The sequence below is a fragment of the Panthera pardus genome, unplaced genomic scaffold (genome assembly GCF_024362965.1).
Source record: "Panthera pardus isolate Hobbes unplaced genomic scaffold, ASM2436296v1 HiC_scaffold_345, whole genome shotgun sequence".
NCBI lineage: Eukaryota > Metazoa > Chordata > Mammalia > Carnivora > Felidae > Panthera > Panthera pardus.
Genome location: NW_026526927.1, coordinates 418,958 through 445,413, shown reverse-complemented (window position 1 = coordinate 445,413; position 26,456 = coordinate 418,958). Strand labels below are relative to the sequence as shown.

The window sequence follows — 26,456 nt, the reverse complement described above, 5'->3', positions numbered from 1 at the left end:
ATTTTGAGTAATGGTGCCTCAGAGTCCCTGGGTCCTAGGAAAGGATCTCACTGGGGGATAGCACCCCTGTCACATGAAGAATACCTGTGTCTTCACTTCTAATAGTTAAGAAACTGGAAGTGGGATTGCTGACTTCAACGCTGACTATACATTTCACTTTTTAAGAAAACACCAAACTGCTGATCAAAGTGATATAATTTGGTATCTGCACTAGTAACGTAGGAGCCTTTCGATCTACAGCTTCACCAACGCTTTTTATTATTGGTTCTTTTGATTATAGCCATTCTACTGGGTGTGTAATGGTATCTTACTGTGGTTTTGTGTTTTCTTAATGGTAAGTGATGTCGATGTGCTTATCTGCCACCGTGGATCCTCCTTGGTGAACAGTTGGTTCAAATCTTTTGCGCATTTAAAAAGTTAAAACACTGGGTCATTTTTCTTATAATTAAATTTTGAATTCTTTATATATTCTGGGCACAAGTATATGATTTGCAAATATTTCTGCCTTTGGCTTATGTTTTCATTTTCTTAATGGTGCTCGTTTGAAAAGCAAATGTTTTTAATTTTGATGAGAAACAGCTGCATTAATATATGGGCCTAAAAGGAGTCAGCCCTGCTGGCTTGATTCTGTGGACAGTGAACGTACAAATGATATAACACACATGCACACCACACACCAAACACACATGTACTGTGCTGCACACACACACATACACTGCATCACACACACCATGTACACATGCACACATACACATGCACTGCATCACACACATGTACTCGGTCACACACACACACACCGTATCTCACACTAAACACACACACACACACACACAACCACACACACATGCACTGCATCACATACTATGCACACACAACCACACACGTGCATCACATTATACACATCATGCACTCACACGTGCAAACATGCAGTGCATCTCACACCAAACACACGTGCACACACACACTGCATCACACACACCACATACACATACACACATACACCTGCACTGCATCACACAACGTGCACACACACACACACACACACACACACACGGAATCAGAGAATTGTGCCAACACAGAAGCAAAGGACTGTGAGAAGTTCCAGCTGCAAGGTGACACTGGGCGCTGCCCCAGGCCTGGATAGCGCAGATGGTGAAGCAGAGGGGCACCCGATACCTGTGGCATGCTTATTTTGAAGGACAGCTCTTTCCTCCCTGCTGGAACTTTTGGAATATTTTGATAGCGGTTCTGTGTCACATACTCATATGTGCTCAACTTCTTGAACACTAGAGAGGAGAAAGGCGGAAACAGGCAGTTACAATTACGCAAGCGGGCAGAGTGGCCCACAGGCCACAACCCGGTCTTCCAGGGCTTCCCCCCCAGGGTGCCGGGAGCTGCCTCCTAACCTGGGGCGCTGGGGGGCTGCTGCATGGCCACCCCGGGGCCCACCTGGCCTGTGGGAGGCAAGCAGTAGCTCGTCACAGCCCCAAGGCTGCTGGTGCCCCGTCCCAGGAACAGCTACCCTGCAGCCTTCCAGGCCCACAAAGCCAGTGTGGACCTGGATGCTGGCTCCGGCACTGTGGCAGAAGCACCCCAGGTCACTGAAAGGACATCTGAGACCCGAGTCTGTCAACAGACAGCACCGTCCACGAAACGGGTTCTGTGCCTGCTTCAGCAGACGCACCAATCCTCCCACTTCTCTCCCTAAAACCAACAAACACGAGGACAGATGGCTTCTAATTATTTCTGGAAAGGGATAAGGGCCACCCACAGAAGCCTAATTGCAGCTGGAAGGGCAGACGGAAGGTGGGCTGCCCCCCACACCCGCATGGAGCCCGTTCCCTTCCCTGGGTGGTTTGTACAAGGGCATCTGTCTGTGTTTGCTTTGGCTTCCTGATGAACTACACCTGGCTCTTACTGGTTCTCCCACCTCCCCCAGAACCTGTGTGAGGGCATAATTTGCATCTGGCCACATGCTCGCGAAAACACTAGTTCTCTGGCAGGGATTGTAGGGATGGCTGCCATCACCATCAGGTGGCAAGTACACACTGTGTGTTCCCCAGAGCTCACACTCGTCCTGAGTTTTGAGTAAACACCTTCATCTGACAGTAACGAGAGGAGATGTGGCTGGGGAGGGAGGCCAGAGTGCGGTGTGCACTGAATGAGTGTCTGCCGTGTCCCCTCCAGCGACACTAGGCATCAACACAGCAGCCCGGGGCCCCTGGTCTTTGGGATGCTCTGTCCCCCGCTTGTGTGGAGGCGGCTTTCCCCACACCCCTGCTGCTGGTACCAGACATCTGTGCATCTTCCTGGGAGGTCTTGCCCTCACCAATGCTGCACTCCACTCGTGCTGCAGTGTCAGGATGTCCTTCCCCCAAACTTCAAAGAGGCATCCAGCTGCCCACAGCTTCTGACAGGCCCCCCAGCAGCCCCTACCCCCCACCTCAGGGTGTTTGTGTCACGCCATCCCTTGGAGAGTGGGTGGCCCCAGCGCCTTGCACAAGAGGTGAGGGGCGTCACTTCCATGACTGGGCTACAAAAGGCCGGCTGCCCCCTCATGCTGGAGTGTCCTGGTGGGAGGAGGCACCAGCCAACAACTCACGGGGAACTGAGGCCAGGAACTGGCCTGCCAACACCCTGGTGTTGAACCTAAACGTGGGTCCCAGTCGGATGAGACCACAGCCCTTCCTCACACCTGGCGGAAGCCTTGTGGCCGAGCAGGGCCAGTGGACCCAGCTAAGCTATGCTGAACCCATGACCCACAGAGACTGCAAGGTGATAACTCTGTTACTTCAAGCAGGGTAAGTTTATTATAACAATAGCTAATATCCCAACTTTTTCTGGAAGTCTGTGCTTTGCTGTCCAAATACCCTGTAAACAGCACCTTGAGCCATAAGCTCCGTGTGCATCTCCCTCCCCTACCCCCACAGTGAGTGTGGCACCACCAGCCTCCCTGTTGCTTGGGTTGGGGCCCTCTGGTCCCTGTGCCTGGATCTCCCATTGGCCATCTGTCCCGTGGACCTGTTCTCCAGTCTCACATCCGTCTGTCCTGAGTGGCCGCAGTGGACTTCTGGACCTGCCCAGCTTGCCACCTGCTGGCTGTACTGTATGCTGCAGCTGGGGCACTGTCCCCAAATTCACCCTTGTCCCCATTGGCCAGTGAGTGGAAGCTTTAGGATAAGGGCCTGGGCTGACCCACCTCTGGCTCCGGGTGCTGATTCCGGCCCTGGCTCTGCTGAGGACACTCCCTGTGCCAGACCCGCTCTGGCAGCCACATAGGGCCCCCGCTGCCACCTTCTCCCTTGCAGAAGCCACAGAGAGAATTCATGCCCTCCCCTGGGCCACTGCGTGGTGGGGCCTGCTGCACGCAGTGCCGCGTGGACTCCAGGAAACGGCCAGTGTCCCTGCAGCAAGCTGGGTCAGCAGATACCCTGTCGCTGGCTCACTATTTTTCATTGTTAGGACTTGGTGCTTCTCTAAATCCCCTGTTCTTTTTTTAATGGTGCCTGTTCCTGCCTCGCATGTTCTGCTCCCTTATCTAACTTACTCCTAGTCCCTCTCGTGTCCTCTGCAGGCCTCAGAGCAGAATGAGCCCTGCTGTCCCTCTAGGGGTGTCTCTTCCTGTCATTTGTCTGATGTGCTCGTTTCTAGCAGGGGCCGGCAGACCTTGTCTTGGGCCATGTGGGAACGCAAGGGACAAAGACTGGAGTGGGGGTCAGGACACATACTTAAGAAGAGGTGGAAGATGAACAGGTATCCAGGCAGCAGGAAGCTGAGGGCAGACAGCAGCAGGACGAACACCCCAATGCCCAGGACCACCAGGGCCTTCGTCTTTACAGGGAAAAAAGGAAGGAACAGCAGCCAAGTGTCCTTGGAGACACCTGCGGAGGCAAGGGAGACATGCATGCATCCGGCACCTGGGGCATGGCCAGCCCCTCCTTGGGAGGTGGGGGAGGGTGAGCAGCCCAAGGAAGCCCCTCCCCCACCCCAGTGTGTGCCCTACCTCACCCAGGTGCCCTTGCAGCCCCCTGACTGAGGTGGGTGTCACAGCCCCACTTTACGGGTCTGGAAGGTGAGGCTGGGAGAGGATAACTAAGGGTCCGGGTTGCAGAGCCTGACCCCCTGCCTGGCTGAACCCCCACCCTGTCCCAAGGGCCATGCCACTGTGCCAGGCCCTCCCCGTTCTCAGTCAGCCGCCCTCACAGGGAACTGCAAGGCAGTAGCCAGCGCCTTGGGACATTTCCAGGACTTGGCCATCTGGGCCCCAAGGGCTGTTGACACTTCCAAACTTCGGTGTGAGGAAAGCACTGAGGAATCTGCAGGCAGGCCCATGGAAATGGAATCCAGCTGAAATGCTCTCATCCCACCACAGAGTCTGGGAGGTACTGATTCCAGTCCTTTACGTGGCATGGAAAGTGGCTGCCAGGCCCGCTGTGTGCCTTGGGGGCTGCAGCGCAGTGTGCATGAGGCTGGATGTACCATGGGGTGGCTGGCCACATGCTTGTCCCCTTAGCCGGTGATGTCTTGATGAATTCCCACCAATGAGACCAAAGTGCCCCAGGGAACTGGCGGGTAAGCAGCCCCATGGAATCTTCTGGAACAGCAAACCCAGGAGATTGCCTCAGTCATCAGGCATTCATGTGCAGCACATCCACGATGGTTCTGGAGCGAGCAAGTTCCCAGAAAGAAGCACCTTCGGAGACCAGGCTGCCCTCTGTTCTGCCAGCGCGTGGCAGCGAGGGCCCAGCCGACGCCCACATTGGAAGGAAGTAAGGACACGTGCTATGGAACTCGGGTGCGCTGAGGCTGCTGCTTACCATGTGTGAGCCGCATTTCAGAGTGTGTTGGGGCAATGAGAGGCCCCGTGGCCGGGAGGACCTTCGCAGGGAATCCCCAGTGCCCACCGGTGACTGTTCTGAGGCGGCAGTCACCGGCCAGCCCCTCTGCTCAGGCCATGTGTGGGGAATGTCAGGAAGGATGGCAGGCGGAGGCCTCCAGCTGGTTGTGTGCAGAGCGCAGGCGGCTCTTCTGCTGAGCAGGGCCGGGTCTCGCTGAGACTCCCACTGTTCCCTTTTACCATGGAAATATCCAGGATGCACTCCAGAGCAGGTGCAGGTCAGATAGCCCATCCCACCAGGGCTCATCCAGCCCAGGTGCACTGAAGGCCTTGGGATGAAGGTGCACAGGGCATGGTGCCCTTCCAGGAAGAGGGCATGGCCGTGACATGCTCTGGAGAGAGGCCTGGACCGGGAAAGGAAGCTTTGCTCTGAACCCTGAGGGCTGAGGTCCCCAAACACTCAGGACAGACACATGAGGTGCTCCGCTTGGGGTTCTCCCTGTGTCAGTGTCCAGGGCTGCTGTGACTGATGGCCATAGACCAGGCAGTTTCAACAGCAGAGATGAAGCCCCGAAGTCAGGGTGTTGCAGGGCCCGTCTCCCTCCGAGGCCATGGGGGAGGATCTGTCCTTGGATCTTCCAGCTTCTGGGGCTCCAGGCACCCCTTGGCTTGTGGCCATGTCCCTCCAGTCTCTTATAAGGATGTTTTCACTGGATCCAGGATCCCACACATTGCCAGGTAACCCATGATCATCTCAGGATCCTTAATCACATCTGGGAGGACCCTCTCTCCAAATAAGGTCACGGTCACAGGCCCGGGGTTGTGCAGTGATGGACAGACCTTTGAGGCACATGTGTTCCCAAGGCCAGGTTCCTGGAGCCGCTCAGCAGACACCTGCAGCCACACACCACCCAGCACCTTCCCCAGGCAGCCCTGCCCTCCCGCCCCACCCTGCTCCCTGCCAAGACCAACTACTGGGTGATGGGCACAGGGCCCCAAACCTGCCTTCTGGTCCCTGGGGGACTGCTGCCCTCCTGCCCGGCCCCACACCTCACCCAGCTAGGGGCGGGCCAGACTGACGTCCCCCAGAAGGAGAGCTTTCCCTGAAAGACAGCTGGAGGGAGAGGCTACCACCACGAGTGACCCGAGAGAAAGCAACGCCAGAGAGGGCCCCCCGCCCCGTACCTTCATAGAGGGGATGAGTGCGCAGCACCTCCGGGTTGACTGAGTACTGGATGAAGATGTACAGCAGGATGCTGATCAGGCAGAGCAGGCTGGCCAAGGCGGAGACCAAAGAGCAAAAGAAGTACCTGCGGGGGGCAGAGCCAGACTCAGGGCTGGGCAAGGTGCCCCTGACCCTGAACCCAAGGCCCAGCCTTCTTCCTGTCTCCTGGCACCCGAGCTCCCCAGGGGATGCCCTGAGGGCACCTCCAGTTTCTGTGCCCCCCTCCCACCCCCACGCGGCAGTGAGAAGGGCCTGGCCTGGCTCCCAGGTGGGTACACGGAGGCTCCAGGCGGGTCGGGCTGCCCGCAGCTTCCTCCACACGCCGCCACTGCTCACCAGGGCTCTGCCGGGTCGGGATCAGGACCACCACCCGTGCCCCCCATGTTGCATGGGATCCTGGGTGCTGTGCTTCATCCAGAAGCATGGAAGCCCAGCAGGTCGGGGAAGCAGGGGTGCTGGGACAGGCGCCTGGCCGGCCAGCGGCCCACAGTGCATCATCTCCACACACCCTCCCGGGGCCTGTGCACACTTCTGTGCACAAGTGACATCTTGTGCTTTGGCATTAGACCAGAATCACTCCTGTCCTCTTGCCTGTGCTCAGGACACAGAGAACAATCTAACCATCAAAAAATTAAATTCTGGTCAGCAATTCTTGGAATAATCTTCTGCTGCAAGGTCTTCCTTTGGGCTTTCTACCGTGGTGATATTTAAGGAAACTGTTTCTTTAGCATTTTCAATCTTCAGCAGTGTCTTTTATCCAGCTGAAATTTATCTGACTCCATTATTCTTTTCCAGAACATCTTGAGGTTTGTTTTTGTTTTTTTAACACATCTTTAGGCAGAGAGCTAAAACGAGAATGTCCTCAAAGGGTCATGTGGATGTGGAGGGCAGCCTGCATTGTGGCCCCTTGTCAAAGGCCCTGGAGGGCACGTGTCCTGTGTGTCCCCGAGGTGCAGGGGGCACAAACCTGGCCCCACACCTGGCTCTGGTTCCCAGGGAACCTGTGGTGTGCGGTGCAGCTGTTCCAGCCGACGGGCCCACCCCGCAGCAGAAGGCCCTCGGCCATCCGGTGCTGCTGGCACCAGGCCAGAGGCGGCCCTCCCGGCAGGGTGAGGGCCAAAGCCTGTCCAACTGCATGTTCGGGGCCAGAAACGTCGCTGTCGTCTCTGACTCCTGCGTCTGTGGTGCCTCAGCGCCCAGTCCGGGCACTTCCCCTGTGAAGGCACGTCCTCTCAGGAGCTTATCACACTTTGCCAACTGTTTTGGCCAACTCGTCTTGTAAATGTAGTCATTTCCTCTTGCTTTCTCTGCCTGATGGTGGAAGGGACAGGAGGGAGTCTGGGACTCCACGTGGACAGGGGTGGCCATGCCCTCACCAAGACCCCCGCGCACATGGTGCCCTCCCTCACTTCTGCACACACTCCTTGCTGCTGCCACTGCCCAGTGGATAGGAGGGCTCCTGGGGCCCAGCCGTCCCCACCAGGAACTTCTGCAGCCTTTTGTGCCCGGAGGCCACTGTCAGGACCTCGGAACTCCACCCTGTGTGCCCTGTGGGGCCCGGTCAGCTTGGTCCTCCTCAGTGGCAGGGCCACACACCCTCGCCCATCCCAGACAGCCGACCAGACCTCAAGGCGACCAGCCTGTGGCACCAAGACCTTAAGAGGAACATCTGGGGGAGAGAAGAGAGCCCTGCTACCATGAGGAGGCAGCCCCCCCCACCCGACTCCAGCTGGCCTGGGGCTCCTCCTCTGTAGTGGAGAGGGCGAAATTTGTCAAATTCTCATTTGACTTTTCTAATGATGACGGCTTTGCATTTCCTTCTGCTCAAAGCAGCAACGCTTTTGAAGCCTGAACAAGTGGAGCATTTCTTGACTGGGCTGCACGGAGCATGGCCCTCCTGAACCAGGCTGCCCGGAGCACAGACCACGACGCTCCTGGACCGGGCTGCCCGGAGCACAGACCACGACGCTCCTAGACCAGGCTTCCCAGAGCACAGACCACAACCCTCCTGGACCGGGCTGCCCGGAGCATAACCCTCCTGGACCAGGCTGCATGGAGCACAACCCTCCTAAACCAGGCTGCCCGGAGCACAGACCACAACGCTCCTGGACTGGGCTGCACAGAGCACAGACCATGACGCTCCATGACCAGGCTGCACGGAGCACACCTGCTATGAGTGGTGGGTGAGCAGTGGAACCCCTTGCAGCGCCATGAGCCGGCGAAGGCCACTCTGAACTAGCTGGGGGAGCCCCTGCGACTTTCTTGGCCACTCACAGCCTGGGCCCTAGCACATGGGGTCCTGGCAAAGCCCGTGCAGGACTGAACACCTGCTCCCAGTGCAGCCTCGACCCACATCCTCTGTGCTCTGATGGCCTCCCAGGAGAAAGCGCCCGGGTCCAGGCCAGCGAGCAGGTCAAGGACAAGTCAGCTCAGCCTGAGCCCCTCTGGATGGGGCTGGGCCTCCACATTCGGAAGGGGCTCCAGGCCAACACATTTCAGAGCCAGACAAGGAGAACAGAAAGACGTTAAGGACCGCTGTGCTGGGGACAGCACGTGACTCCCCCCACTGCCTGTGGCCCCCACCCTCTTACCCATGAGGCCCCCAGCCTGCAGGACCCCTCTCTCCAGGCCCCCTCACCCCTCCCCCTGACCAATCCCCCTCCCTCCCCCAGTCCTTTCACCTTCTCCTTCCCTAGCACCCCACCCCTCCCCCCTGCCAAGGACCTCCTCTCTCTCCACCGGGACCTCACCCCTCCCCACTTCGAGGTCCCTCCTCCCTTCCCCACCCCCGGCCCCTGCAATGCCCTTTTCCCTCTTCCCTGCTTGGTCTCCCTCTCCCTCCCCCAGGACTCTGCCCCTCCCTCCCGGACCTCCCCCTCCAGCCCCTCACCTGTAATTCCTGCCCCCTACACAGTTGTTAAGCCATTTGCAATGGTGGTCAAAGTCAGAGACACACTTGTTGCAGGCCCCACAGTGTTTAGCCTTCTGGCTCCTAGAAGGAAGAATTCACATGAGCAGCCTGTGCGGGAGGAAGACAGGGTCAGAAAGGAGAGACAGGTGGCAGGGAAGACCAGGCCCCAGGCGGGTTATCTTCCCTCAGCCACGCCTGCCACACTGTGCCACCAGCTCCCATCCTGAGCCACAGGCCTCCCTCCCAGGCTGCCTGCTGAGCCCTCAGGGCTCTGACTAGCCCAGGTGGGGTTCCGGTGGGGGGGCTGGGACTCATCCGAGCCCTTAGATGGGTGAGGGGTCCTGCATGTCTCAGGGCCACTGCTGGTCATTCAAGGAAAGCAGCACCGGTCAGCTGCGTGAAAACAGAAAGGCCGGGGCAGGAGACCTGCCTGTGCACAGCACGGAGAGGGGATGGGTCCACACGGCAGGGGCCGTGCCCTCGGGGCTGCCTGCTCCCACACCCTGGGCACTTACACGACGACCTCACACAGGTGGCAATATTGGTTCTCGATGACACGCGTGTGTTTTGATGGGTCAAAAGTGGGTATGGACTCCAAGTATTTCTTGAGCCGTACGTTGGTTTCAGCAGGATCGATGGAAATTCCAAGCAAGTGGACCACGAAGTGGAAACAGAAAAGCCCACCAGTCACCTGGCCGTGAGTGTGTCAAGGAACATGCAGGCAGGCCTGGTCAACACGGCGAAGGTGCCCGCTCAAACTAGAAGCAGGACCCTGGAGGCACCTGCTTACGGCCTGAGGGTGTGGACCCCGCGCTTCACCAAGGCAGCAAGGGAAGGCCTTCAGGGGCCAGCGGCCACCACGCTGGGTGCCGAAGTCGTGAGGGTTCTTTGGGCAGCAGAGATGCTCAGAGCACGTGCGTCGGGGGAAGAAGACGGTGTATCATCAAAAAATGAAGGAGGGGAGCAGGGAGGGCTCACACGGCCAGTCTGCACGGTCTGTCTGGGTCCCATCTTGTTGTCTCTCCTCGCTCCTAGGCCCCTCAGGCTCTCTGGCACCCACTCCCGCCGTGGCACCCAGGGTAAAACCAGTCCCCGGGCTCCCACCCTCATCTTCCCCTTCGGGACCAACACACTGTCTGTCCCCTTGGAAACCAAACAGAAGAGGTGGAAGCCGCCTCCCTGTCAGCCCTGCCCTGCTTCCCAGGACCAGTGCTGAATGGGAGGGTTCAGGGTTTACAGGTTGGGTTCCCGGGTGTGGTAGGGGGAAATGACCCAGCCTGGGAGGCGAGGCCATGGGTGCACGGGGTTCTGCCGGGATTTGACAGGGGTGGGGGTTCGGAGCAGGGGGTTGGGGCTACTGCTCAGTCCTGTGGGAAGCCCTTTGGGGGGGTCCTCCTCAGACCTGCCAGCAGCCTCTGCTTCCGCCTCTGAACAGCCTGGAGCTGACAGGCGGGGTCCTGCCTCCACAATGCACTAGCCTGAGTGGGAGGCTGCTTCTGGCCCAAATCGCTCATTCCTCCCTCGCCCTCCAGCCTCTAGGCACCACGTGCAGACCCAGGGCTCAGGCTGCCAGATGAAGGCATGGAGGCGATGGGGACCCAGCCCTGCTGGGGGAGGAGGGCAGGAGGAGGGCAGATGAGAATGAGCTGAGGGCCACGAGGATCAGCCCAGGAAGCTGGTGCCCAGGCCAGGGGTGAGTGGAAGGGTGGCTGAGAACCAGCCGGGCCCTGGGGGACCTGCACGGGGGCACGAGACTGACCAGATCCCTCAGTGCCACATAAGGGTTGTGGTGACACCAAGGCCCTTCCTGTGGCCACCGGACCCTGCAGGGCTGGGTAAGGCCTGAGCCTCCCCTGCTCTGCTGTCCCATTCAGGGTATGGGGCCGTGGCCGGGTGGTCAGGGGTCTGGTCAGGCTTTGCCATCACAGCTGGAGACACCAACACAGTGCTGGTATGCCATCTCCCTGCACCTATTCCCTGAAGCCTGAGGCGCTGGCTGGAGGCAAGCACTGTTTGTGTGGTTACTGGGGCAGCGGGAGCAGGTCCTGAGCAGAGGGGTCCGGCCCAGGACAAGAGGTGCAACAGGAAGGCCCCTTCCTCTGTCGCATCAGAAATAGGCAGGCAAAGTATGGGGGAGGGACTGAGGCGTTGGGGCCCTTGGAGACATTGTAGGGGCAGCGTGGTCTACACTATAGCTTCAAACTGGAGGCAGCAAGGCCCCTGACCTGAGCCTGATTTTCCCCACATGTCCCAACCCTGCAGGTGCCGTGGCCAGGCCACTCCCAGGACGTGTTCCCCAGGAACAGAGGGGCAGCCCCCTGCCATGTGGTAGGCAAGCCCTCTTAAGCACGAACACAGGTTCATGACAGGTCACCCGTGGGAGTGACACGGGTGAGCAAAAGGCCACCGCGTTTTGCCTGGCCGTTCACACCATCAGCCACTTGGCTGAGAAGTGTCAGCAGGTGGGCACCACACCAAAGTTCTGCCCCCACATTCAGATGCCCTGGTTATGGGTGTCTCTCAGGTTGCAGATAATAACAAAAGTAAAAGGGACAGGGTAGGAGGTCTCCAGATGCAGAAGGCCAGGCCCTGCCCTCGAGGCCTCATCCCTTAGAGACAATCTGTGTTTGGTAAACACAGCTCCGCCAGCCCAGGACACATGCCCTCCTGACCTTCCTTTCGGGTCCTTCAGGTTCTGCGGCAGGAAGGGGTGAGGCGCCCCCCAGAGCTCCCACCACCCGCCACCAGCCCTGCAGTCACTGAGGCTAACCTAACCAGGGGTTTTGCCTGGCCATGGCGCAGGCCCTGGGACTAAGACGGGTCACATCAGAGGCCAATCCCTCAGCACAGGGACCCTCTGGGCCCTTCACAGGGGCAGGGCGGTGGGGGAAGCTGGCCTCTGAGGTCAGCAGGGAACCAGGGGTCCGCCTCCTCTGCTTTGTCTTCTGGAGGTGCAACCGAGACCTTGCCTTCCCTCCTGGGGCAGCAGCCCCTGCAGCGCCGAATGACGCTGGCGCCCCCCCGGTGGCCAAGCGCTTCGGAGCCTGGGGGAAAGGAAGCCAGCCAGAACCTGAGACTTGGGGCCAGCCAGGGGCTCCTGGGAGAAAGGGTGTGCAAGTGAGCTCAGGGCGCCCTCTGGGCCCAAAAGCAGGTGAGTTCTCAGAGTGCTCCCTGCACAGAGGACATGAGGCAGCTCGAGAAGGCCCCAGAACAGGCTGAGCCACAGCGAAGGGAGAAGGGAGACAACGGATTAGAACCCAGAACGCAAACAAACCCACGGTCAGGGATGGAGGTTAGGATACAGATAGAGGGGAAGCTGGAGGCTGCAAGGAGGCCAGGAACCTCCCCGGAGCTGGCCCCTGCCGACACTGAGGGCTTCTGGTCCCAGAACGAGAGAGGGCTCCCTCTCAGAACTGGGAGATGTTTCGCTGTGGTGTGAGTCCCAGTGAGAGTGCCATTCTGACCAGGAAGTCGTGGGTCGGGCACTGCAGGCCTTTGTGCTGGGACAGAGAGAGGAGACCCCTTGCCACATGCAAAGCGTGAATTGTGACTGGATTCTGGATTTAAAAAACCCGACAAAGCAGGTTTTGGGGACCAGTGGAGAAATCTACAAGGCTGGCCGACTTCTGCCCATCCTCTTGTGTGTGAAAGACACAAGTTACACGGGGTGATGTGGGGCGTGGGATGTTGGCTTTGGAGGCCCCACCTAGCGTCGCCAACCCTGGGCCACAGGCCTAGAAGTGGGGCAGCTGCATTCAGACACACAGGACCCACATTCCCGGCTCTGTGCCGCTGGATCAGACACCCTGAGGGCCCCACAGGGGGAGGCCGGCCAGATCAGGGGCTGCGTGGCGCTGGGCAGGGGGCAGCAGGCTTGCACATCAGGCCATGGGGGACGCCCAGGCTCACTGGTGGGGTTGGCCAGCGGTGGCCCCCGGAGCACGGATGCGCTGGCAGAACTGAGGTCCGTCACTCACAGAGTGAGGTGTGAGGAGGGGGCTAGGCTGGCGATGCCCGCCTGGCCAGGGGAGGAGCACTCGGCTGCACCTGCCACGCTCCACCACGGGGCCTGCCCGTCAGCCCCAAGTGCGTCCCTGATGCCTGCCTACCTGGCCTGAAGCCTACTCTGGTGACATGTCTGGAACCTCCTTTCAAGGCCACCACGGGGTTCACAGTCCCCACTGTGTGGCTCCTAGCAGCTGGCAGGTTTTCTCTCTGGCCTCGGCCACTCCAGGCCCGGCCAACACCCTCCACCAGACTCACTTGTTGCAAGAAGGGACACGGTTATAATCGGTGTCTTCCTTGCACCCCTGGCGTGGTTCCCCCACCAGCCAGCCTGACCCACCCCACTGCAGACCTGCAGACAAGTGGGGCCTGCATGGGGCACCCCAGACCCTGAGAACGAACGCCATGTGAATCCCTGGGACTCAGCCTTCAGTTTCTGAGCCAGCCCTGTGACCCCTCTGCGACCCTTTCCTGTCGTCCAGGCTGCCTGCCTCACCCCAAAGACCCTGGACCCCAGGCGTGCTCTCCCTGCACTGACAGCAGGCAAGCAGCAGACACTCCTGTGCTTTTAGCCCCAGCCCCAAGCCAGTGAGCCACACAGAGAACAAACGTAAGATTTCAGGCAGCGTGGCCATGGCAGGTGTCTGGGGTAAAGAGGGGGAGTGGGGTCGCAGAACAGGGTGCGGACCCGTGGGTGACTCAGGTGTGGGGGCTGGTAGGCATGGCAGGGCCCCGAGCCAGATCTGGGGCAGGGCCCGCGGGGAGCCTCCCTGGGACAGCAGGCACTGCTCCCACAGTGAAGGATACACCATACATGATCAAGTTCCAGTTAGGTGGCAGCAAGGGGACGAAGATACAGAAGTTGGTGAAGGCCAAGATGAACAGTATGATCCAGGCCACCACCTGGAAGGTGTGCAGGGGCCACGACCAGCCATTCACTCTGGACCAGTGGCGGGGCGAGGCCGGTTTCCTGCTGGCTTCCCGCAGGGCCCCTCTCTGGCACCAGCTGCACAGATCCATCTGCAAGACAGGTGGAGGGCCACCCCCACCCCCAGGGACACCGAGGAAAAGGTTGCAGGAAAAGCAGACCCTATGACCACGCGACACTTCTGTGTGCTGAAATCCTCAGGAAATCTTCTGCAAGTTTCCCTTGAGGACGATCCTGCTCCAGAACAAAGGCCTGCTGACCAAGGGGCTTCTGGGGTCTCTGGGCACTCTGGGGACACCCAGGTCGAGCTGAGGGGCTGGGAGGGAGCCGTGGCCACTTCTGGCCAGGTGTCAGTCCGTTGGAGAAGGTGAGCCACATCACAGCTGCCCCCGGCAGAGCCGAGGGTCCTGCGGACTTTGCCTCATTAGGGCGGATTTCTGCCACTCTTCTCGGGGTGTGGGGCCAGGCAGGGCTTACCTGATCAGTGAGACCCCTGGGGGACCACAGAGACCATCCCACATGGACGGCGAGGCCAGCACCCCGGGGGTTGGAGCACAGAAAGGCACCCTGTGTTACAAACGACACAATTCCCGCACGAAAACAACATTTGGATGGAAGTACCGGCCAATGGGAAGGATGCTTCTGAAAACCAAACCCCATAAAACGGGGAGCTGGACTCTAGGGTGTAACCACAGACCTTGGCACAGGGAGGTGAAGCAGGGACGTGGGAGAAATTGGAAGTGCCATGGAGGATGGCAGTGGAGACAGCACTTATCTTGTCGAAGGAACGAGGGGGTGCGGAGAGGACACGAGGGCACAGGGAAGGCACGGGAGGGCGCATGTCAGCCCAGGAGCCCGAGGAAGGCAAGGGTGGGCCACATCCTACGGGGCTTCCCAGGACAGAAATGGTATCACTGACATGTGGAAACACTGAGGTTGCAGCTGGCATTGGATTTGGTAAAACTTGAAACAGAGCGAGTTTTCAAGTTCTGAAAGTACTTTGAACCCGAACAGAGACAGCCAAAGTGTCACAGGAACATGGGACCGAGAGTGCACGTGTGGGGGCACCGCAGTAGCACTCCTCGGAGGCCCCCCGAAAGCTTCCCTGCAGCCAATCTCAAAGTGGCACCAAGAGCAACACTCCACGGAGGGTGAGCGCAGCCTTGGTCCCTGGGGCAGGACCACAGCACCATGAGTGTGAGGTCACAACCACGCACACGGCCCAAGTAGCCGCAGCGGGAGGTGCACACTTACCCAGTCACCAGGAGTGGCTGTGGTGGGCGCCACCAAAGTCGGGCCCCACAGGCTCCATAGTCACGTGGGCTCTGGTGAGCCGGGGGGTCTGGAGAGAACAGCTGCAGGTGGTAGCAGGGGCCTCGCCCCGGGCCCCCTGGTGGGGCAGGTGTTCGGCTCCAACACCCCCTTGGATCTTCTGGTTCGGTTTTTCAGTCTCAGAAGATTCCAGCAGTTCTCACCAGGACAAATACACAGTTACCAACAAACGCACGGGCTCCTGACTCCTGCTGAGACCAGACGGCACAGTTAACGTGGGCTCCGTGTGTGCACAAGACACCCGTGCGGACACGTCCATCCACGTGCTCACGCTCACACACCACACACGGAACACACGTGCACACGCAACACACCTCACATACCACGTACATGACGTACCACACACATACACCATAGAGCGCATATACATGTGGAACACACACCACAGAGACATACACATGCACCACACGTACAGCACACACACAAGACACACACGCAACATAGACACACACCACAAACACACACACACACACAGCATAGGCACGCAAGATTTCTCGACTCATTTCTCGTTCCTCACCTTTCTCGTGCTATTTCCTCGGCCTGGAGCCACGTCGTTCCCCACCCCCTCCGCCGATGGCCATCTCTTGCCTTTGGAGCCTGTGCTGGTGTCACTCCCTAGACGACCTCCTAACCACCCCCCCCACCCCCACCAGATCTGAGCCAGGCCCCCGTCTACTCCTTCCGCAAATGCCAGGACTGTTCCCCTGGATTCAGCCTGCAGGAAAGGAACCTAACGATCTCCCTCTTGGGCAGACTCGGTGGGGCCTGGGTCCCCTCTTAGCCCAAGCTCAGTTCCTGACATTCGTTTTTCGTTACTCCTAAGGGTTTAGTCCAGGTTTTGGTGTGAGATGTGTTGGAGCCGCAATGCTCCCACAAGGCCGTCGTCACCTCCATGTCCCCAACACAAACATGGCCGACTCACAGAAGCTTCGAGCAGAGGCTGCTGCACTGGCCCAGTGTGACTGTGGACGGTGACCCTGCCCCCTGCCAGACAGACACCGTCACACCATGCTCTCTGAACAGGGCGTCCTGGGCGCACCTGCGTGTTTATGATATCATAGCCTGGCAAACGTGACCTTCTGAAACCTGACACAGGTCCTGACAGCCCCTGAATCATTATTTCATTCTGTGTCCTGCTTGGGGATGCGCACAGGTTGTGCTTCTGAGTTCTCTGGTCACAGTAGAAGCAGGAGACACCTACCTCACTGGGAGACAGAACCCGCTCCACTTCCTTCCTGGTTAACAGTCCAGGCAGGACTGAGGATCACAGTCTCACTCGGCCCAGGCCTGAGAAACAACAAAGGCCCAGTTGCCGTGGCAATGATGGAGCCCAAGGCGCCTCATAAAGCCAGGGCCGGCCCCACCCTGGGGCCCCCACAGCCAATGGGGGGCAGGGCGGGTCCAGCTACAGACACCCTGTAGAGAAGGCCCGGGGCCCCCACAGCCAGCTGGGGACACCCTGCAGAGAAGGCCCCCGTGGCCAGGGCAGGGCCAACTTCTGGTCTGGGTCATTCCTACATCCAGCCTGACTACCTGGGCTTCCATGTCCTCAACACGTACCCCCTTTGGCCCAACACACCATGCGGAGCGATCTTCAGGAGCAAAGAGTCCCTGGGGATGATAGGGACGCTGATCCTGGCAGCTTTGTCTGACCACAGGCGGGCGAGAGGAGATGGGGCCCAGGATGAGGGGCCGCAGGGAATGAGGGTGCTGGAGGCCGGTGGCCGGGCGGGGGAGGGGAGAGCGGCTGCCCCTTATGGGCCCTGCACACCAGCACCCGCCTGTGGGCAGTCCCGGGCTGGGGCCCGCACAGCTCTGCGTGCTAACCTCCACCTGGAACCACATCCCAGGGAATCCTGTGCCCAGGCCTGCCAGCCACCACTGTCCACAGCGCTACCCTGGGCCAGGCCAACATGCCACCAGAGACCCAGGGCAGACGACAGGCTGCTTGACCAGGGTCTCAGACCCCCAAGAGCCCAGCCTTCGGCACAGCAGAGGCCGCGGATGGTGGGAGATGCCAGTAACTGAACACAGTTCAAGTTCAGGGCAGGGCACCCACCAGAGTGCAGGCCTCCCACAGTGCACTCACTTTTGAGCCGCCACGTCTGACACGGCATGTGAGTGCTGGCTGTGAGGCCACCACTCCCACTGGCAGAGCTCAAGCTGCGGCAAAGTTTAGTCTTTACAGCGCTTGAAAGTGCTTTTCGGTAAATGAAGACGAGCAAGTTCTCGGCCTTCTGCATAGAACGGGCTTCCCCAGATACGCCTGTGTGCAGGCTGCTGGCCCCTCGCTGGGGTTTTTTCTGGGGCCTGTGGCCTCAACCCCTCCACTCGGCAGACCCTGAAAGAGGCACCAGGGAGTGGGGCAGGGGAGGCACTACCCCAGGGGTCCCCCGAGTCTGCAGGTGGTCGGGCCTCCTGGCTGACCTGGAGCCACGGTGACCTCAGCCACTCACACCTATGAGAAATGTGCCTCCAAAAGAGACATCTTCGCTCCATGAGAAAAACTTCAGAAGCTACAACACTAAGAAACAGACTAAAAACCAGAGCCGTAACCCCCGCCCGGGACAACCAGGACTTTTCCCACGCACAACTGCATGCCCTAAAGTTCTAATGGGCCCCACTCTGTGCTGTGGGCCCCACTCTGTGGGCCCCACTCTGCAACCCACTCTTGTCCCCTCTACTGCAGCCCAGTGTCCCCTTCCCTCAACACAGACTCCCCCCTAGTTTTAGGGTGCACAGAGCACTCCACCGAGTGTGATCCTCAACCTGCCTGACAGGAAGGTCATTCACAAGCTCTGTTACGGGCCTGCTGCAATCCCGCTGCGCACACACCTAAGCACCCAACCCCCAAAGGATCAGCACTGGGGCTAGGGGCAGGGATGGCGGAGGAGTGAGGTGGGAGTGCGGGACAGGTAGGCGCTGGCACTCACGTGCATACACACAGGCACCAACACACACACGCCAACACATGTGCTCACACGTGTACGGGCATTGACTCACACACATGCTCACACACGTGCTCACACATGCACTAGCACAATGTGCATGTGCACACCCGTGCACCAGAATAAACATGTGCACACGCGTGCTCACACATATGCTCACATGTCACACGTACTCATGTGCACACAGATGCACATACGAGACTGCACAAGCGTGCAACACTCACACATGTGCACACTCTCCATCTCACTGGTCTTGTTTGGAGTGTGGCTTCCCACAGAAAAGGCAGCAAGTTGGACCCCCATCACCTGGCACTGTCTGCCCAGACAGCCCCTTCCTGGAGAGTCAAAAGCATGGTTGAGGTGCTGTGGTGCTCCCATGCATCCGTGGCTGACACGTGGCCACTGTGGCTCTGAGGGACACTCCCCCTCTCAGGCCACCTGCCCCCAGTTATTCTGACCACCAAGAGCACCTGTGGGTTCTGACCTGGATCCTGCCAGCTTCCTGGGGCAGCAAGCCCAGGGAGGCGCCCCAAGCCCCAGGTCCCCCCTTCACGGCTGTGTGTGACACACCCAGGAAGGAGCAGCCTGACCGTGGGGTCTGTCCTCCTGGGGACTTGCTCCTTTGCTGGCACCTGCCACGGCTTCCTGACGCCTCAGCTATGCAATGTTTTGCTCCCCTTCTCCTGAGGTTCCCAAGGCGCCCTACCAGTGCAGCAGGCAGTGGTAGCAGGGCTGGCCCACCCCGTGGCACTTGTGGGCCGGGGGACGTCGTGCTGTCCACTGCCTCCGTCACACATACCCCCTTCCCCCAGGATTCACTCTGCCCTGTGAGGTGACAGAAGCACCAATCTTGTTTTGTTTTAATATTTTGAAGTTTATTTATTTTGAGAGAGAAAGAAGTGTGCGCACGTGCGTACAAGTAGGGGAGGAGCAGAGGGGGAAAGAGAGACTCCCAAGCAGGCTCCGCACTGTCAGCACAGAGCTCGACATGGGGCTTGAACCCACGAACTGGGAGATCATGACCAGAGCCAAGATCAAGAGTGGGACGCTTAGACGACAGAGCCGCCCAGGTGCCCTTCCAATTCTGTTTTCAAAAAGGAAGCCACCTGGAAGTTGTGCAGGGTGGGTAAGAGAGACACACTGCGGGCGGAGAACGGGGCCAGACACAGAGTAAACGCGAGAGGGTGAGCAGCCGGAACGGACGCTGCTGACCTCCTGTGACAAAGGTTCTTGCTGAAAAGTCACTTGGAAGTGGATACTTACAGGGGCGCCTGGGGGGCTCAGGGTGGTTGAGCGTCCGACTGCGGCTCAGGTCATGATCCCACGGTTTGTAAGTTCCAGCCCCATGTCGGGCTCTTAGCTGGCAGCTCGGAGCCTGGAGCTGCTTCCGTTTCTGTGTCTCCCTCTCTCTCGGCCCCTCCCTCTCTTGTGTTCTCTCTCAAATATAAACGTTGAAGAAAATTAAAAAAAACAAACAAAGAAGTGGACACCTATGGGGCTGCAAACAATTACATGCAATCGCTCTGTATTTTATTGAGATCTCTACATTTTGCAAATGTAAACAAGCATCCAGTAAACACAACCAGATTAAAAAAGTCTATGGACACAGCACATCACTGTCGTCAGGGGGCAGTGTCAGCTTCCAGCAGAAGGCAGGCCTCGCCCAGCACAGAGCCTATCCCAGGCCAGGAGGGTGCAGCCCCACCATGACCTGCTTCGGAAATGTGGGGACTGCGGGGAGGGCGGGTAGGGCAAACAGCACACAGGACCCTCAACGTGGGCATCTCTTGCCTCCCAGGGGGTGCTCGGGAAGGAAGCTGGGGCAGGATGGTATGTCCCGGCCAGCCACAGAGAGGAGCTTTACAGATCCCTCAAAGCTCAAGAGACAAAGTACAACGGCTCAACCCCACCCGGTCACACACCTGTATGTGTGCTGTCCACTGTCCAGGATTCACGGGGCTACCCACAGAAACACGGGATCCGCGTGTGGCTGACATGATGCCAGAGACACCTCCCCACCTCCCCGGGGCTGCTTCCCGCACGCCAGAGGGGACAAAACGAAAGTCTCTGTCTCACGACAAAAACTCTGTACACACAAATAAAAAAATAAAAAACTAACGGAAGTCTATCTATAAGGCTAGCTCTTTGCAGAGGCTGCAGGTTCTGGAAACTGAAGAAATTCGTATGGGTCGTGGGTCACCTCTGGCTGCTCCCCGATGCTGAGGCCAGAAGGACTTCCTGCAATTGTGGGAAAGACAGGTGTTCACACAGTGGATCCACACACACGTCGCGGTTCACACCGGGCCGAAAACGTGTCCTAGTGATGGCGGTTAGTGAAACCACAACTCAGCCATAGAGCCCGCTTGTTACTCAGCCAAACCTCCACCATGGACGAGCACCCCCGAGCCCACAACGTCAAGACGTATTTCGCGAGCCCGACCTTCTATCTGGGAACTACAACAGCAGCATGGGGAAGTAAGGGAGTAAATTCAAGGAGCCAGGAAGCGTTTGGTTCCCTTCCTGGTGGGACTGAAATCCCTGTGGGGCCCACACACCTGCCCGCTCTGTCTCAGTAAACACAGAAGGCCCCAGGCCACCTGCTCTCCCCTCAGGGCCCCGGAGGATCGACACACTCGTTGACACTCTGTGTTAGGACTAAAAACGGGAATGGCAGAAAGAAACAAACGTTCCCCGAGTTGAACTCAGTGTCTGAGGCTCGTTCTGCCCCTTCCAAGGTCCCTGGGGTGTAGCCAGCTGGGGCTCCTCATGACGCAGGGCCGGCCATGTCTCACGGCCACTCCCCACGATTCCTAACCCCAAGTGACTTCCACTCACACGCTTCAGCCCCGTGCAGCTGCCCGACTGGAGGGCGGTCTCAGCGCCCCAGGGGCAGGGGCACCCTGCAGAGGGAGCAGCCCACAAAGTCCCGGGGCCACCTTACCCAGGTGGTGCTGGTCCCTATTGGAGGGGGAGGTGTTGGACAGGGAGCTGAGGTTGGAGGACAGCTAGAAGGCCCCGCGCTCTGCCTGTGCCTCGTGTAGGTCCTGCAGAGGCGTACAGAGACACAAGCAACCAGGAGAGGAGGGAGGCTGCAGAGCAGATGACTGGCAGGCCTGACGTCCATCCGCCGGTGGGCAACATCCCCACTACGGGGCGAGCCTGCCTGCAGCGACCCCGTAACACACGCCACTTCTGGGAGGGTCCTGCTCGCGAGGCACCCCAGAGATGGAGCTGGTGACAGGACCCAAAGAGAGCCTGCGGGACACGAGCTCTGCCCAGACACCCCTGACGCTACCTTGCCCCCTGTGAGAGCCGGCTGATCCTGTCCCGAGCCTCGTCAGCTGCGTGCTCCACCAAGGCCAGCACGTGCTCCTCTGCCGTGCTGTCAGTCAGGCTGCAGGCATTTCCTTCCGGCTCAAACGTGCAGCTGCGAGGCAAGAACACCACACACGTCACCGGGGCATGTGCTGCTCCCACCTCACCACGGTCAGTCCCTACCACTCCCCAAGGTCACCATGGGCTGGGAGCAGGGGCACGAAGTACTCCTTGGCCCTGTCCTCATGGCTGTAACTGCAGCAATACGCGAGGCCTCCACGAACAGCAAGGGAGACCCGAACGGCCGCTGGAGGTGTCTCGTGTCTCAGCTGCACACCTGAGTCGATCTAAGAGCAACCTGACGGCAACCTCACTACTCACAATGTCATTCGAGGCACCGTTGGCAAAAGAGGCAAAGCTCCATGGAGCGTGGAGACACCAGAAACAAGGGTGAGCAGGGAGCACAGGTCATGAGGCAAAAGGGGCGTCCCGAGGCTTCGGCAGGTGGCCTCAGACCCCACAAGAGAAGAGCTTTATTTGAACAGCCAAGGGTCGCTGGGTGCAGCACCCAAGGGATGTGGTCTCTCCTGTGGAAGGTTCCAGAAGCATATGGACAGATTCCATCCAAGGAGCTGTGGGAGCAAATTCTGCCTGCAGATCCCAAGCCTGCAAGAAGCCCCCCCACCCCCGCCCCGGCCCAGGGTGGATGGCTGCAGGAATTGGGGGGTCGGGTATGATGAGAATGAAGCCCCCCCCCAAAGCGTGTCACTTGCCTAACACAGTCCAGCTATGTCCCCCGCTCAGGGACAGCCAAGCCAGGCCACCAACAAGTGTCCTGCATAGGAGGGAACTTCTTCAGAGTGAAGGGCCAACAATCACTGCAACACACATATGGGAACAGCAGTGTCACACCTGGAACAGAGCCTGCGTATGGCTGGCAGGGGCGGTCCAGCCCTTGTGCCCCTAGGTCCGTTAGCGTGACAAGGCCCGGCTGGTCCAGGTTGCCGGCCAGCTGCCTGGAAACACCTGAGACCAGAGCTCACACGCAGCCTCTGGGGACCAGGCTCCTTCCAGCAGGTGGGGGGGGGGGGGTCCACAAGCTACTCCACAGACACGGGCGCCAGCACAGGCTCACCCTCACTCACATTCCTGAGGTGCATTTCCCGATACCTGATAACTTCTCTACTTCCTTTTGGATTTCTTGGCAGTTTCAACTTGTACAGGTGCCGCTTCAGGAACGAGCTCCTCAAAAGCTGTGTCTTCGTTGCCCAGAAGATCTGCCGGCTGAGAAAAATCCATGTCCTGCATAAACGACATGCTGTGCTTCAGAGCTAACAGCCGCTCCTAGAATCAAAAAGGACAGAGCAGCAGGCCTTTACCTCTGCCTCGCAGCCAAGGCGCCATGGCGATGGGTTGGATGTGGACAGCCGCAGCCTCGCCTGGCCTAACAGCGGGCTCCCATGGCACTACCGAGGCAGGTGTAGGTGGGAGTCAGCACCACAGGCGCGGCCGACTGGCTGGGAGCACTCGGGGCTGGCAGAGGGGGACGGGCCAGAGGGCACAGTGGCCCTCACCTCACCTACAGGCCGATCAGGTACAAGGCACTGGTCCTAGATGCGTGACACATGCAACCTGGCTCACGGGACAGATCTGGGAAGCCACTCTGGATGGCCAAGACGTCCTGTCCGGACTCAGTGAGGCAGCCACGTAAAACAAATCACAGGCTGGCTGCAATCCATCAGACACCCACACTTAGATCAACAGATCCAGCACTTTCCATCAACCCTAAAGGAGACGTTCCAGCTGGCACAGGAGCAAAGAGAGAGAGAGAGAGAGCTTACCTGGAGGGGAGGGTGGCCTGGGATGTGTACCCTAGAGCAGAAGCTCCGCGCCACTGCCAGTGATGGACTGGTGGAAGCATGTCAGTCAGTGGGGGTGGGGCTCTGTGTAGGCATCGAGACAGAGGGGAACTCACGTCTCTGTGGCTCCCTGCTGCCACGGGTTTCTTACTTTGCTCATCTTAAAGCCTGCGTGAAGGATCTTCTTGGTCTACTTGTAGTACACGGTGTCTGGTCTGTTGTAGGTCATCGCGTTATCACACATCAGTTTGAAATCAGCCTGAAAGGGAAAAAAATAGAATCTGTCGAATTTGAACCACTAAGATGCCAGCGAAAACCGGATTCCTGTCAAGAGGCTAAAACTGAGTGGCAAGCAACTAAACCAGGCTCTTCAGCTTCACAAATGGTTTTTAACGACTCTTTGAGGAAAGTTTCAGACCTTACAGTGAGAAGCCTGCCAAACCTGGAGCTTCCTCTTGAGCACGACACATGCTTGCTTTCTGTTTCTGTTGTTTTATTCTGAGAAAGAGAATGTGTGTGTGAGCAGGGGAGAGACAGAATCCCAAGCAGGCTCCACGCTGTCATCACAGAGCCTGACGTGGGGCCTGAACTCTCGAACCATGAGATCATGACCTAAGCCGAAACCAAGAATTAGACGCTTAACCGACGGAGCCTCCCAGCTGCCCCAACAGGTGCGCGTTCTAAGAACACCGCAGCTCCCTCTCTCCATCTCCAACTCCCCCGCTTTGGGAGAAATCAGGTGTAAATAGGAACAAGAAGTGACAGCCAGGCCCTTTTAAGTAAAAGCTGAGGGATGAGCAGAGACCTGAGCACGTTCACGTCCTCTCTCTGGGATTTTGCCACAGAATTCAAAACTTGGTCTCTCGGCGATTACTCTAAAAGCATCAGCAAAAAGGCTTTCCGTAAGATAGGAAAATCTTGCTGAACAGCTTACATTAAAAGCAAGCTATTGGACATTTCCATATATCATCACCCCAACCAAATTACAGACAGCACACACCTGTCACAGGTGCGCTGGCCATGAGGACGCATAAGGACAGCTGAAGCCAGCCAGACCCTGACTGAACCCCAGCACTGGCCCCACGGCCAAGGTCCCCAGGGCTGGGCCTGTGGCCAAGTCCCCACCCTCTGCAGGCCTTGATGTAGCAGTCTTGAGGACAAGGCAGAGGGGGGACACTGCTCACATCCAGGACTGTCACTGGGCAGCAGAGCAAACCAGCGCCCGACAAGGAAGGTGGAGGACTGAGGGCCGCCCGCCCCAATACCCTTTCATGTGGCACAGCCTCTGAGGCTCAGCAAACACGCTCAGTCATGTCACCAGAAAATGACAGTGATAGAGCTAAGCCTTCCAAATTGAATAGAAACTAAGAAAGAAACCCGATGCCTTTTCCTAAATGACATCATTACCAAAGTGTCAAGCACTCATCTTGATCCGCCCCTGGTTTCAAAGCCAACAAACAATTCCTACCTCGCAGTTGTACCAAGAAACAGAGTTCAGAACTACACGCTAGAGAGTCATAGCGGCGGTGGTGGTGAGGTGGCATTGGCGGCGTGAGTAATTTATTAGGAATATTATTATTAAGTGTTAGCATATAAATTTTATTATAATAAAACATATTAAAATAAAGATATTTCTGTAAAGAAAGAAACACCAAATAAGCTTCTTATGGAAAAATCACATAACATTAAGTAGGTAGTTTACAGCCATCTGATATGAATCCTGGGATATTCTCATTTCATACAAACAGAAGTTTTTAATTGTATGCAGAATATATGCACTAAGACCATTTTGTTAAGTATTTTCACTGAATACTCTACATAAGTTACAACTACATATCCCCTTAATTATAACAGGAAAAAAAATTTACTTACAATAACTTTACGGTAAACATTGAATATAATATTAAGTATAAATATAATGCATAAATATACGTTTTATTTCATAAAAGCTGAAAATGAAAGTGAGGGATTCATGTCTGTTATATTCCTCAGTTTTCCCAATTTACAAATGCTTAAACAATCCTATCATACTGAGGATGATACTGAGGATCCACTAGATCAAATATTGATTCCCATTATAAACAGAAATCATTTCAAAATACAATTACGATCACAAAATGAAAATTTTAGAACTTTATCCTACATAGATTTCTCTAAAGAATGGTTGGATTGACATCAGCTTCATTAGAAGACAACTTATGTTTAAAGCCATCATATCTTTCTATACTATTCTTCTTTTGCATCCTTAATTACTTGTATGATATATTCCTTTTGCTACATAACTAGCCGTCCCAAAGGACTTATTCTAATGGTACTCACCTGCATCCTTGAACATATATACCATCTTACGCTGACTGTAAATAGCCAAACCACCTACTTTGTCAGTTCAGAGACAACAAATCAATGCATGATAAATAACACCATTCCACTTTGGACTAAAAAACAGGAGGTTAAAGTGTTTCCCGTTATTGCTACCAAGAAAAAAAGAAAACTTTCTGCCTTTGAAAATAGGCGTTGACTTCTCTTGACAGAATGTAAGTTTATCTATAGAAAAGATCCACGAATTCTTAACACATTTTTTTCATAATAATATAGTCTGTCCTTTAAAAAATAAATGTAAGAAAAAACTGTATATATTCTCTATAACAAGTAGGTAAACCATTTCACATACCAACAAAGAGTTATGTAGTGTATATTTCTATATGCTACTGTATAGATATAGGTATATTCCTATATTGAGGTTCTTATAAGGCAGACAGATACACATATGAATACATATATCACAAGGTATTGTGCATTTACAATAGTATAGGAACAAACATAAAAAAATAGCCATTAATTATGGTATGTCCCCATGGTGGTAGTAGATGGTGGGCAAGAGTGCTGAGAAAAAAGTATAAATGAAGAGAAAAAAGTTATGGATGAAATGGCATTTAAACTTGGTCTTGATAAGTGAGTAGAATCACAGTAGAAAGATGGATTATAAAAGCAGTCCATGCGGACTAAATATTATGGGTAAGTTCTGAGTATTCTCATGTATATAATTTAATTAGAGACCAGAAATTGAAGCACATAAAACTGTCAGGATAGGTACTC

At 56.8% G+C, this 26,456-nt stretch overlaps 1 protein-coding gene and 1 long non-coding RNA gene across 4 annotated transcripts; both read right to left on the bottom strand.

The window, feature by feature from the left end:
- Nucleotides 1-960: 960 nt before the first annotated feature.
- LOC128774624 (palmitoyltransferase ZDHHC11-like) lies at nt 961-16,527 on the bottom strand. Of its 3 annotated transcripts, XM_053893683.1 has the most exons (8): nt 16,440-16,527; nt 15,161-15,426; nt 13,786-13,998; nt 9,489-9,664; nt 8,953-9,054; nt 6,023-6,147; nt 3,729-3,881; nt 961-1,286 (listed from the first exon to the last, which is right to left on the bottom strand). In XM_053893683.1, exons 3-8 carry the CDS (start codon nt 13,996-13,998, stop codon nt 970-972), a joined length of 1,086 nt encoding a protein of 361 aa, XP_053749658.1. In that variant the 5' UTR covers nt 15,161-15,426; nt 16,440-16,527; the 3' UTR covers nt 961-969. The 3 variants fall into 3 exon arrangements, with proteins under 3 accessions (XP_053749658.1, XP_053749659.1, XP_053749660.1); XM_053893684.1 differs by having other exon boundaries at nt 13,786-15,426; XM_053893685.1 differs by lacking the exon at nt 961-1,286 and having other exon boundaries at nt 3,137-3,881.
- Nucleotides 16,528-19,694: 3,167 nt separating this feature from the next.
- Nucleotides 19,695-22,148, bottom strand: LOC128774628 (uncharacterized). Its single transcript, XR_008419065.1, has 2 exons — nt 21,482-22,148; nt 19,695-20,424 (listed from the first exon to the last, which is right to left on the bottom strand). It is a non-coding gene; the product is annotated as an uncharacterized LOC128774628 (long non-coding RNA).
- Nucleotides 22,149-26,456: the final 4,308 nt, after the last annotated feature.

Coding starts and splice junctions, on each gene's coding strand:
- LOC128774624 (XM_053893684.1), bottom strand. CDS start 13,998: ATGGATCTGTGCAGCTGGTGCCAGAGAGGGGCCCTGCGGGAAGCCAGC. Junction 3,882..6,022: donor CACTCATCCCCTCTATGAAG/GTACGGGGCGGG, acceptor TTGCCTCCGCAG/GTGTCTCCAAGGACACTTGG. Junction 1,287..3,728: donor CATCTTCCACCTCTTCTTAA/GTATGTGTCCTG, acceptor TCTCCTCTCTAG/TGTTCAAGAAGTTGAGCACA.